The following is a 12,645-nucleotide window of genomic DNA, read 5'->3' as shown; positions in this document are numbered from 1 at the left end:
TGTTGCAACTGTTACGTTTTTTAAGTAGTAGAGTTTTTTTTATTTTTATAAATTGATGATTAAGTACCATTTAATAACCAAACAGCGCCCTCTTGTGTCCACTGCTATGAATAGGCTTGCTATTCAACTAAAAATAATGAAAGTCAATTAATCAGGCAATATACACAGATGGTTAGCAGTGCTGTACACCTAGGATCAATTGTTAAGCCCGTTCATTCATCTGTTGTTTAGTAGGACTCGTTGCAAACAGTAGGTGTTTGCAACGAGTCCTACTGTCCCCAGGCTCAGCCTTGCACACTGTGACACGATTGCTCTCTGACACTAGACAAGGGCATTTTGCTTCCCCTTAGTTTACGTAGAGAGAACACTGTTTGCTTGTGGCACTAAGGTACACGCACCAACACAGAATAGGCAACTCTACGAAAATCGTAAGGGGACCTATCTTGTCAACGTGCAAGCAATGTGTGATCTGTGATGCCAACAACTGCATCACAAATGTGTATGCAAACTATCGTTGCTGACTTGTTTATCCTCACTAATTCGCAGGTGGCAGCTGTGTTTCAGTAGGAGGACAGTCTGAGAGGCTGGTTGATAGGGGACAACGGGTATCCACTGAAGCGGTGGCTACTGACACCGCAGCTCAACCCTGTCGAAAAGAGGTGTAACTGTACCTTTAAATGTGCTTGTACTATAAATGAGCAAACATTTGGAATCCTCAGAATGTGAATTCAATGTTTGGATGTCTCTGGGGGAACACTACAGCGCACTCCTCCGAAGGTTAGCAATATCATCCTGGCTTGTTGTGTTTTACACAACATATCTTTCCATAATGGATGTTGAATTTACAGAGGAAAGATTACAGGGTTTGAGGGAAGCATATGCTGAACTTGAAGCCCCAGTGTTGGAGGTTACAGATGCTGCAAGTGCCAGGCAGGTCAGACAAAGCCTTATAGACATTGGTTCACATAACTGGCACGCATGCGGACCAATAATAAAAAAAAGTGGACTTAGTTATTGTTGTTTAAGATGCAAATGTGTTTTTTTACATGCCTAACTTAAGGAAAACAAAAATTCTACCCCCCTCCCCCTTACTCACTCGCTCACTCGCTCAGCAAGTGAAAAAAAATGATGTAACTTAATTTTGCTTATAGATCACTTTTTAAATTTCGTATTCACTCTCCCCTTCCAAGCTGCAAAAAAAAAAAAAAAAAGTAGCCTTGCTAGAGGAGCTTGGTCATCCTCTTCACTTGGGCTGCTGGACGTTTTTAATTTTTTTGCTTTGATTGGCTGGGCGCATGATGAAACTGCACACGCCTGTGATCATTTACTCATACAAAATACTTTGGAATCACAAACACATTCGACAGTAGTTGGATGCTACTGGTCTGAAGTAAACAGTGAGCGAAAAATGTGCAAAGCAGAGAAAACAAGGACTCAGTGAAGACGGTTATTGATCTACTCTCCACAATACCATGGGAGAGGAGCTCTATTTGTAATTCAAACTATCAGGTAAGACATGCTTCTTCAATTAACTTCGGTGAGTGACAAGTTCGCTAAATATCCCCCAAAGAAAGTCATTGATGTATTTAAGATACAGCAGGGGCCCAAGCATGGGGTTCTGTGGCACACCACTGAGTACATGGCCCCAGTTTGAGGTGTCCCCTCTTACAAGTACTCTCTGCTTCCTATATCTGTGTGTTAATCCTTGCAGTGACAGGAGCACCCTTTTCTGAATCTGTGTTGGCTGTCTCCTATGATGCCTTTCCATACAGATGCTCCTCTAGTTTCCTCTTCTGATTGTAAGATGTGGCTCCAAGAGCCACAATGGCTGGCTTTTAATCATGTCAGTCAATTGGGCAGCAGCTGTTTGGTTAAGAAGCAGGACACTGAATACACCATGTAACAATTTTTTTTTTTTTGGTTCCTGGGTAGTAAGTGTTATTTCCTAATTGCTTATGCCTCAAAAGTATAGAAAATGGCTATTATTCCCCACAAACTTTGCTTTTGTGACCAGGACAGTGATATTTTGAAATTTACCTATTTTCCAGAACATTCCAGATAGATTCAGTGCTGAGTAAACTTGGAGTAACTTCTAGAACTTTCTAGAACTTTCCAGTAATATAAATAGTAGTATAAATACAGGGGCCTTAAGCCCACCAGTTCAGTTTAGTTCCAGCTGCCTAAGTGGATACATATCTGCATTTTTCTGAGATGGCATCAAGGTCATAGGAGACTTCAAAATGGTGGCATTCCTGATGGGTCTCCAAGGCGGTTTTACCAAGTTTTCCCTGCTATCTTTGCCTTTGGGACAGCAGGGACACCAAGGCGCACTACCACAAGCGGGACTGGCCACAGCGGACCGAGTTCTCTGTGGGGAGGAACAACATCAAGTGGGAGCCACTGGTGAACCCCCGGAAGGTGCTGATGCCACCACTGCACATCAAATTGGGCCTTATGAAACAATTTGTCAGAGCTCTAGATAAGGAGTCGGCAGCCTTCAAGTACCTTCAAGACTTCTTCCCTAAGCTGTCTGAGGCAAAGGTCAAAGCCGGTGTCTTCGTCGGACCACAGATAAAGAAGATCCTGGAGTGCAATGAATTCCCCAAGAAGCTCACTAGTAAGGAGAAAGCGGCTTGGAACAGCTTTGTCGCAGTGGTTCGGGGCTTCCTGGGCAATCACAAGGCCGAAAACTATGTGGAGCTGGTTGAGACTCTGGTGAAGAACTACGGCACAATGGGCTGTAGGATGTCCCTCAAAGTCCATATCCTTGATGCTCATCTTGATAAATTCAAGGAGAACATGGGAGCGTACTCAGAGGAGCAAGGCGAGCGCTTCCACCAGGACATACTGGACTTTGAACGCCGCTACCAAGGACAGTATAACGAGAACATGATGGGAGACTACATTTGGGGGCTGATTCGTGAAAGTGATTTACAGTATAATCGTAAATCTCGAAAAACTACTCACTTCTAAATCTTTTGTAGTCATTTTTGTATTACTTTAGTATAAATACATGTTAATTTGGATTCATATGTTGTTTTTTTCTGACTTTATGTGAACAAAAAGACACAAATTCACCCGATTTCTCATTGGAAATAGGTACATTTCAAAATATCACTGTCCTGGTCACAAAAGCAAAGTTTGTGGGGAATAATAGCCATTTTCTATACTTTTGCGGCATAAGCAATTATGAAATAACACTTACTACCCAGGAACAAAAATTGTGTTACACAGTGATATCAGAGGGTCCGAGGGCATCATCTAGTTTTTTAAAGGAGGAATATCTGAAGTCAGTAAGAGCCACTCGCTATTCTAATGCTCAGTTTACACTTAAGAGATGGATCTTAGACAGCTTCTGAACAGGTGGCTGTGCAAATTATTTTCATTTGTTACTCCAGTTTACATTTAGCTTGGCACAGATCAATCATTGCCAGGCATGCACCTGCAAACATACACCCTCAAGATAATTACGATAACGTAGACAGTAAGAAAATAAGAAATTCAAATTACATTCTCCGAGTTTTTTTCCTCATATTTGGATTTTGCATTGCAATGATTCTGAGTGGTTCATATCTCAATTTCTCAAATACTGTTTTGTTGTATTTTTTGATAGGCAGTCAAACAAATGTAGAATGATCCCCCATAATTGGTTCCTACAACACCCCCCCCCCATCTCCCTCCCCCCCCCCCCCCCCCCCCCCCCCCCGGGACAACAGACCTGCAGGGGTGTCGCAGTTAGAACAGAAGATCAGAAGAACAAGGAGAGGAGGCTCGTTCGAGTCCAAGTAGCTGATTGATTTCAATTGTTGAACAGAAGACGATTTTTGCAGTTGAAGTTAAAAGTAGATGTACTATAGTGTATGCAGTTTTAAAAGAAATCAAACTGGAGATTACATTATTGATGCACACTGCTTGTTGTAGAAGCAAAGGCTAGAAGCTTGAGAAAAATCCAAACTGATATTAAGATAACACTTAATTTCCAAAAAATGTAAATGATTAAGAAAACAAATGTTACACTGTAAGCCATCACTAAAGTAATAAATGTAGGTGTGTTTTTCTTAAAATGGGATGCTTCCTGGATTCAGGGACTATTCTTTTCAATGGAATTTGATCTAGAGACCATTTAGACACAGCTCCCACATTGTTTTATCACCGTATACAATATCTCTGCTTGTTGTTTTATATTGGAATTGTCTTTTTAAATAATATAGTGGGATCAATGTAGTTTATGCTGATAGTGAAGATAATAAAGAAATCTGTAATCTCATAAATTTATTCTTATTTGGTCAAAGAAGCTTGCCAGGGATCAGTGTCTTTGGTTCTCATATTTCTGAAGAGATCCGACATGCACAATTTCATTTCATACTTCTGAAGAGATCCATAACCTTATCCCTTGTTACTTCTTTTTTCAAAACACAGTCATTGAAAGTGTATTTTCACGAACATGTTCATACACTTTTAAACATGCTTTCACTTTCTGTCCTACCTGACCATTTGTATTTACTAAGATAACAAACTTTGCCCGTCTAAATCCTATCCAGGTATTAACTACTTCTGGCCAGGAATCAAAAACTTCACAGGATTTGCGTGCATCACTTTTGTTTTTTAAAGGTCATCTTATAAATAACACCTCTTCTGCAATACTGTAATGCAGGTTCACATTGCCATGATAAATATGTATGTTCTGAATACACATGTTATCAATCTATCTAAAAAAATATGTTCCTTAGTTTTTCATTCATAAGCATACCTTTTTTCAAAGCATCTCAAAGAGCCTCCAAGTAAAGACACAATGATTTGAATCAGGTCTTAAATACAGATAATGTGATGTTTAGTGTTGGTTCAAAGAAAGGTAAATACTGCCATTGTACTGAAGTGATAGCTTAACAAATACTTTGAGAAAGCTTCTGCAGTATGAATATTTACAATCATATTCAAAGAGACACGGTGTTGGAAAGATTGGGACAAGCAGCAGTTTTGAAAACGTATTTACGCTTCACAGCGGTGTCTTGTAGTGAACAGGCATCACTGGCTGTTCTTTATTACTTTAATAGATCAGAATAAACCAAAGAAAATTCGAAACAGAATCAGTGAATTATAAAACTGCCATTGAGAGTTTTATTATTAACGCCAAACAAAAATGATCCTGATGTAGCCCAATCATAATGAACAGGTACTGAAATACAGATAAATCAACAGTCACTTGCATAAGGACCATCCAGCAGATCAGCTAATCTAGAGCTGATGCCCATCAAAGGTGTGAAAAGCAAAGGAGTTGGCATGGGGAGGTCTCTCTGGCAGGCTGCAGGGTAGGAGTCAGCTGATCCTCCTGCTGCACCCGTGGCTTAGTGATTCATCAGGCTGGGTACGGGTAGGAACAGATGAAGGACCTCTTCTCTGAGCAGTCCGCAAGGCTCCACCACTTCAGGTCTGCGAGAGAGAGGTTGTGAAACACTTCTTTGTGGTAAATAACGTGTACAACTTCTAGCAGGTAACAAGTGATGAATTATTATTATTATAATTATTAGTATTAGTATAAGTATTATACAGAACATAAGGGGTTATCTATTAATGGTTTTAATCCAGCATTTATTAATTAACTGTATGGAAGTGCATTTCTGTAGTGTATTTTGCTTGTACAAAATAAACACCACATGCAGCAAGTAAATAAAACATACTGTGAAACTAATGCTACAGTTCTATGGCATTGCTCACCCATCATGAACATTTGCAGGCAGTATTGGTCATCACCCTTCTTGTCATGGTTGGGCTCTCCGGGCATCCAGCAGCTGTATCCCCAATTGGACCCATCAGTCCATATGTACTGTCCAGTCTAAGAGGGACACAGGGACAGAATGGGCTGGACACAAAGCATACCAGCCACAGATGCCTATCCAAACTCACTTAAATCTGAAACTCATGTTGCCAGTATCACAGTCACCGCTCAGCACTAATCTTGGACTTCAGTCCCAAAGGTAACATTATGTAGTCCAAGATTAATACTGACTGGGATCTATCTGTGAAACTAGCCTAAAACTTTTTCTCAGTTTAGTCTACTGTTAACTTAGTAAGTAAATATAGTATAGGTAATATCTATTAACTAATACGGTTAGCCATTTGTGCCTGATAACCTGAGTGCAGCTAACACGGAACACAAGGAGAGCACATTAAATCAATTCACATTCACAGTGCCTGTTCACATTTCTAATTAACCTCGAATGACAGACAAAGGGCTTTGTGGGAGTTACCTGCCTGCCAAATTTATATTGGTTTACAGTTTTCCGAGAATCAGCAATCTGGAATATTGCATTCATTCATTTGTGAATATCCCTAATCTAGACAGATTACTAAGGGATGCATAGGCACCATGGCAAAGTGACTCCCACACCAGTAATGCTGTGTGTGCATTAACTTAATAAAGACAATCTCTGGTTCAGCTCAGTCTTGGACGTCCTCCTATAATGTTCAGTACGGCGATCCAACATCAGTGCTTCTCAGGGTCAGTGCAACCAGACGATAGAGAGATAAGAGGCAAGGTTTCCAGGCAGAGCAATGCAGTGCAGGTCACTGACCTCCATGAAGGCGAATGCTCCCAGCCAGGTCAGGGTGGGTTCCCCGTTGGCTGCCTTCACCAAGCCGACCAGCTGGTCATGCTGAGCGGCACTGTTCACAGAGGCAAGGTGGCCACCAGCAAAAGAGTTCCTGCAGTACACCTGGAGGGAAGGAGGGCACCTGCATTAATGCATGTGTGCATGTGTGCGTGACATCTGTGTCGTGGTGGCATTTTTTGTTATTGAAAACTGTCTAAAAGCATTGTAAAGCATTGTAAAATCCACAGAGGTTATGATGAAGCATATTTAAACATGACAAACCATGTTAAACCATGCATAGTATAGTCATGCTTGGGAAGACTGCACATTTACTGTGGTAAACTTATTCAAGGGTTTATACTACTACTAAACAGCGCACAATGAATCCCTTGTTTGTGAATCTCAAGTTCTTATGTCATTTCACTTGTGGAACTCCACCTATAATAGTTGTCATGTAACTGACTAATAATAGGTTCATACCAGTGGTGTAGTCGAAGGTATATGCAGGTAAATGACTTTTACCCACTTTTAATTTGGGCAATATAGTGTTTACCCACTTCTCATATAAGAGATGCAGATTTTACTCACTTCTGCTCTCCAGTGATGTGGAAATCCTGGGTTAAAGACATTTTAACGGTGAGCGTCTTTGTTGCGTTGCTGGGCGCGAGACTGACAGCTGAGAGCTCTCAGTTAGAACTGTGTGAGCGGGGGGGGGGGCGTGGCCACTGGACTGCATGTTCTGTGTCTGTGTGTGTGTGCATGTGTGTGGACGTGTGTGTGAGCGAGTATGATTGGTTGTTTATGTTCTGTTAATGTTATGTTGTTAGGAACACTGGACATGCAGGGTGGTGTTAATAGCCTTCATCCTAGCCCATGAAAGGACTCTCACAGAACTGTTCAGTGAAGCGCACTGTCAGGTCTGTGACTGTTCATGTGAACAGCACCTGAAAGGGTAAAGGGCTGTATGGGTGGCTCTGATTGGTGAGGGCCTAGAACAATGTATCTGTTCAATCTATCTGTTCAACTCTACCAAACAGGGCAGTGTACCCACTTTTTTATTTACCACTACACCACTGGTACACAACCTTTGTGTGTGTATGTGTGTGTGTGTGTGTATCTATGTACAGTATATTTTCTAACCACATGTAAGTGTGTACTTCTGTAGGATTTTCAGTTTGCTTTCTGGGTGTGCTGTTTTAAATAAAGTCATGACCCTACAGGTTTGATTTTCAGTGTGCTTTCTGGGTGTGCTGTTTTGAATAAAGCTGTGGCCCTACAGAGTTGGTTACATATGTGAGAAACTCTTCACAACAAAAGTCAAACTGGGTTATTGCTATGCTGGCCTTCAGGGTGTACAACAGCACACTCTAGTGGTTTGACAACAGAACAGCTATATTCATCAAGCATTAATGCACCAGCAAATGCACTGAAGCCCAATGCATTTACTAACATTCTACTGCTTTATGAATATGACTGCACGAAAAAGAAAACACCTGACCTTCTTTTAAATGAATAAACATACCTGAATCAGCTGCCATAACTGATTTTATTTTACCATTCTGAATTACAATGTCTATGTGTTCGCTCTGGAAGCACAGTAAATATGCATTTCCCGTAACACTGCAGTGTGAATTTATATATTATTATACATTAATTGCATGCATTTGTGAATCCAGGAATTCACATGCATCCCAGAAACAATAATACAAATTATAAGATAATGAACGTTTTTAAGCATTCCAGTCCACTAGCAGTTTGAGGAATGTGTATTTGTATATTAAGAAGCATACCACACAGCAGCTAAACTAGGAAAGGGTTCAATCGCCAGAGTAAGAAGAGTTGCACCTGTGTGTTGCAGAAGATAATTGTTGATCAATTTTGAAAACGTACTTGAATATTTGAATATCGAGATCTGATTACTGATCTACAGTACTGTACATACCTCAGCTTCCCTGAAATCCTTTTTCATTTGGAAGAATCTGTAGCATTTGCCGTTCATCACATACCCCCAGCACCGGACCGAGGCTGTGGAGGGAGAGAGATGTTCAGAACTGTAAACTCACTCCCCTAGTCTCTCACTGGTGCTGGGCATGCTGTCAGACTGACTGCAAGAGGAGGGTTACTGTTCACTGCAGGAGGAAGACATGGAGAGACACAGACTCATATTCACAAGGCATTAGCATGCCGGGGAGTGCAGTGCAGTCCTGAGTGTCCGGCTCCACTCTGGGAGTGCTAGAGAGCAGAAGGGAAAGCTGACTTTCTTTCTTTGTTTTTTTATTAAGCAAAGCGGTGGTTCAGACAGGGAACTCAGTACTTTAACCTTAGATCAAATCACATAAACATCCATCGTAAATGCAATAGCTAGTATCTTATTTGTTCTTTGATAAACAATAAGTCCAATGATCAGCAAGGAAAGGATTTATATCTGTATTGCTGTATTATTGAATTGTGGTTTGTCACACTTGAACAAAAATTATTGTATTTCTTGCTCTTATTGTATTACTTGTATTGTACCACTTGAATGTATTTGCTTGTGATTGTAAGTCGCCCTGGATAAGGGCGTGTGGCAAAGTGCCCCGCCCCTGTGTGCATTTGTGTGTTCTATGTTGTATGTATGCGTGCGTATGTTAATGTTGGTGTATAGATTGGTACACGGGATATAAACGGGTCTGTGTTTCACGTATATTTAAAAAGTGTAGATTTATATTTAGGCACGAGGAGGGCACAAATCACTTCACGTGCTGGTTAAATGTAATATGCGAGCACGGGGTTGCACAGAATTAATTCACGTGCTGGGATTCAAGTGAATAATTAATTAGTAATTGAATCCCAGCACAACAGTATATATAGATGCACATTTTCATTCAGTCGGGGTTAGGTGTTCGGTGAGTGGAGAACGGGATTGGAGCGGAGGTAAATGTTAATGAAAAGAGCAAGAATTAGTAGTTGTTTTCACTCACCGTGTTTGTTTGTTTGTCTCTCCGTGCACCGTTTGTTAAGTGTTAGTTCGTTTTGTTTGTCTGTTTATTTTGGCTACCAGTGCCGTGTCCTGTGTTTCGTGTACCGTTTAAAACCTTTTATTTGTTAATAAACGCTGAGTGCAGCCATTGCACTCAGCTCATCACAACCAGTGTCTGTGTTTGAATTCCTGTCTGGTCTGACGCAACCCACTCTGGCCGTCTTTGTGACAGGGCGTCTGCTAAGAAATAAATAATAATATCTTATCTCAATCCATTGCGTCCCTGCTGTGCACCAGAGTTCACCTCCTCCTCCCCATCCCCACCTGCTTTTTGGCTTCGTCTAAAGGGGAGGGCAGCTATCTTGCCCCCCTGCCCACGAATTCCCTATGGTCAACCTCTCCACTTATCTGCAAGCTAATTTATGGGCAGGGGTACCTTGAAAGGAGAGGCCAAAGGTCAATGTTGTCTAGTTTGTGTTTTAATAAATAATCTATCACTTGAGTTTCGTGGCTAAACTTTCTTTCTTTCTTTCTTTCTTTCTTTCTTTCTTTCTTTCTTTCTTACCTCTTGTCATGTTGGACCCCTCCATTTCCCCCACAGCAGTTCTCCTAACATCACCTCTCATCAAGGCTCAGTGCCTTGCTGGTACCGGAGGATCTCATTTTCAGTGCCTTGCCGATACTGGATCTCATTTTCAGTGTCTTGCTGTTGCTGGATCTCATTTTCAGTGTCTTTCCAGTACTGGATCGTATTTTCAGTACCTTGCCTGTACTGGATCTCATTTTCAGTGTCTTGCTGTTGCTGGATCTCATTTTCAGTGTCTTTCCAGTACTGGATCTTATTTTCAGTGTTTCTTTCAAAAGACCTTCTTCAGCTGTGCAGAAAGAAAAGCAATCACAGTGCAGTATACTTGTTCTTTTTTCTTTTTACATTTTGCTCAGGCTTGAGGGCAGCTGCATGCATCAATGACTTCACTGACCCCCAGAGGGAGACCGTTGCACAGGTGGCGAGGCCTAGTGGAGGAGGAAGGGAGGATGGAGGAAATGAAAAAGCAAGATAGAGAGTAAGGGTGTGACTATAGTAGTTACAGAGAATAACCTACCACACACAAAGGTGACAAAAAAATACAAATTCTACAGCCAGTAATATTGTGCTAGCCTGAAGTTAAATACAATGTGTGGAATTGTACTGAGGAAATCATAGAAGTCAGTTTCAGAGGGACCACAAGCTTCAGACAGTCTATTCATCATATTGTATCTGACCTCAGTCAGTCTGGTTGTATTATAACTGAAAAAACTGGGTGTTTTTCAGACAGCTTTCTGAAACGTAATATTTGAGCAATGGTTACCTTCCTTCCTTTCTCCCCCTTACAGAACACTTCTCCTTGAAATAAAACACTGGGTCCAGGAAACACATTGACAAAGGCCTCTCAGAAACATGTTGTCTTGTTCCTTTTCAATACTACTGAATTTGTTAAGGTTGAGGGTTTAAAGTTATAGATTAATGTTTAGGAACTACAGAGAATTGCTGTTGAAGGAGCATTAACCCAAACTCCATGGTAACACTTTACATTAAGTGTCTCTAATTACTGTGTATTTACATAGTAGTTGCATAGTAAATCTATGTATACTTACACATCATCACAATGCTATTGTGTATAGTTACAATGCACTTAATATTTTGCATGATATATGTAAGTACACAATTGTATCAGAAATGGGTTAGGGTTAGATTTAGAGTTAGGGTTAGTGGGGTTAGGGTTATACCATGCAAAAAGATTTACACTTAAGTACATTGTAACTATACATAATAACATTGTAATGATGTGTAAGTACACATGTATTTACTAGGTAACTACTATGGAAATCCAGAGTAATTAGAGACACTTGATGTAAAGTGTTACCCAACCCATTGTCTTACCTCTTACTATCATTACATTTGCAATATGGCAATAATGTAATAAAATGGTATGCATGACAAGCTCACTTCCATGATCAAGAACAAATATGAGCATTTTATATGTGCTTCACATGTGTATGCAGGTATCAGGGATATGCAGGGTCACACACTGTCATTTCATATTTTGTAATGCAGGGTTTGGACACTTTGTCAGTCTTCTCTCTCTGTGACATTAAAGGAGTCTTTGAATGTGCATCTCAGCTGCTTTATACAGCATTGCCTCAGACTGACTTCATTTTAATGGAGCTTCACTCTGTAAATGTCTCATGTAAAACATGCCTGTATAAATCTAGGGGTTTTATAAAAATGCATCATATGCAGTGTTGTTTTTCCTCATGGGATATTACATGACATACCTTCTTCCACTGATCCACTGTGTCAGTCTGTTTCCAGCCAGGCTTCAGCAATTTCCATGCAAGTGACCTTAGGTTGCTACTGGAGTTACTGCAGGTGCTTTTGTAGAGTGTGTGTGGGTGGGAGTTTGTTCAGTCTGTGCACAGAACTTGGTGTTTTTGAGTTCGCTCTTGTCATCAGCACCAAGCTTTTTTTTTTTTTTAAACCCTGTCTTGGTTTCTCACCGGAGATTAGTTTTTTTATTTTTAGTACTCATTGTGGTCAGAAAAAGAGCTGCAAAGCAATGAGCTCACCATTAGCCTATAAACCATTTCATTTCTATATCAATATAGACCTATGCTCTGGATATGTAATGTGTGGCTATTCAGCATGAAGACATCTTATACAGTAACGGTAATCTTGTGAACTAGTCTATTTTTAAAAATTACAGCTAAAATAGCTTTTCTGAAGTACCTGGTTTGTTTAAGAAATGAATGAGCACTTGGTCAACTGATCACGAAAGGAGATGACACGGCTGATTTTGTAGGGGATCCAATATATTTATTGGTCTCTTATGAAAAATACAAGATGAATAAAGTAGCTGTCATGAAACTGTGCTCCAATTAAAGCCAGCACATTGATTGGTGCATTATTATTATTATTATTATTATTATTATTATTATTATTATTATTATTATTATTATTATTATTATTTATTTCTTAGCAGACTCTCTGTAGTGTCTATACACTCTGTAGTGTTTTTAACACTAGAACCGCCACGGCAGTCGTTTTTTTATTTTGAG

General features: G+C 40.3%; 1 protein-coding gene across 1 annotated transcript; it reads right to left on the bottom strand.

Annotated features, from left to right (window-relative positions):
* Window positions 1–4,951: 4,951 nt before the first annotated feature.
* On the bottom strand, window positions 4,952–8,781 carry LOC117405219 (lectin-like). The gene is made up of 4 exons (XM_034008095.3): window positions 8,533–8,781; window positions 6,573–6,713; window positions 5,716–5,833; window positions 4,952–5,430 (listed from the first exon to the last, which is right to left on the bottom strand). The coding sequence occupies exons 1-4, from the start codon at window positions 8,587–8,589 to the stop codon at window positions 5,357–5,359; spliced, it is 390 nt and encodes a 129-aa protein (XP_033863986.3). The 5' UTR covers window positions 8,590–8,781; the 3' UTR covers window positions 4,952–5,356.
* Between the last annotated feature and the right edge of the window lie 3,864 nt (window positions 8,782–12,645).

This window comes from Acipenser ruthenus, chromosome 9 (genome assembly GCF_902713425.1).
Source record: "Acipenser ruthenus chromosome 9, fAciRut3.2 maternal haplotype, whole genome shotgun sequence".
Classification (NCBI taxonomy): domain Eukaryota; kingdom Metazoa; phylum Chordata; class Actinopteri; order Acipenseriformes; family Acipenseridae; genus Acipenser; species Acipenser ruthenus.
The sequence above is the reverse complement of the archived record's forward strand: the minus strand, read 5'-3'. Positions and strand labels throughout refer to the sequence as shown.

What these genes read in the sequence shown, in the direction of transcription:
- LOC117405219 (XM_034008095.3), bottom strand. Translation starts at nt 8,589, where the DNA reads ATGAACGGCAAATGCTACAGATTCTTCCAAATGAAAAAGGATTTCAGG. An exon ending in AGGATTTCAGGGAAGCTGAG is followed by an intron (nt 6,714 to 8,532) that starts GTATGTACAGTA and finishes CCTTCCCTCCAG; the next exon opens with GTGTACTGCAGGAACTCTTT. An exon ending in CCTGCAAATGTTCATGATGG is followed by an intron (nt 5,431 to 5,715) that starts GTGAGCAATGCC and finishes TCTCTCTCGCAG; the next exon opens with ACCTGAAGTGGTGGAGCCTT.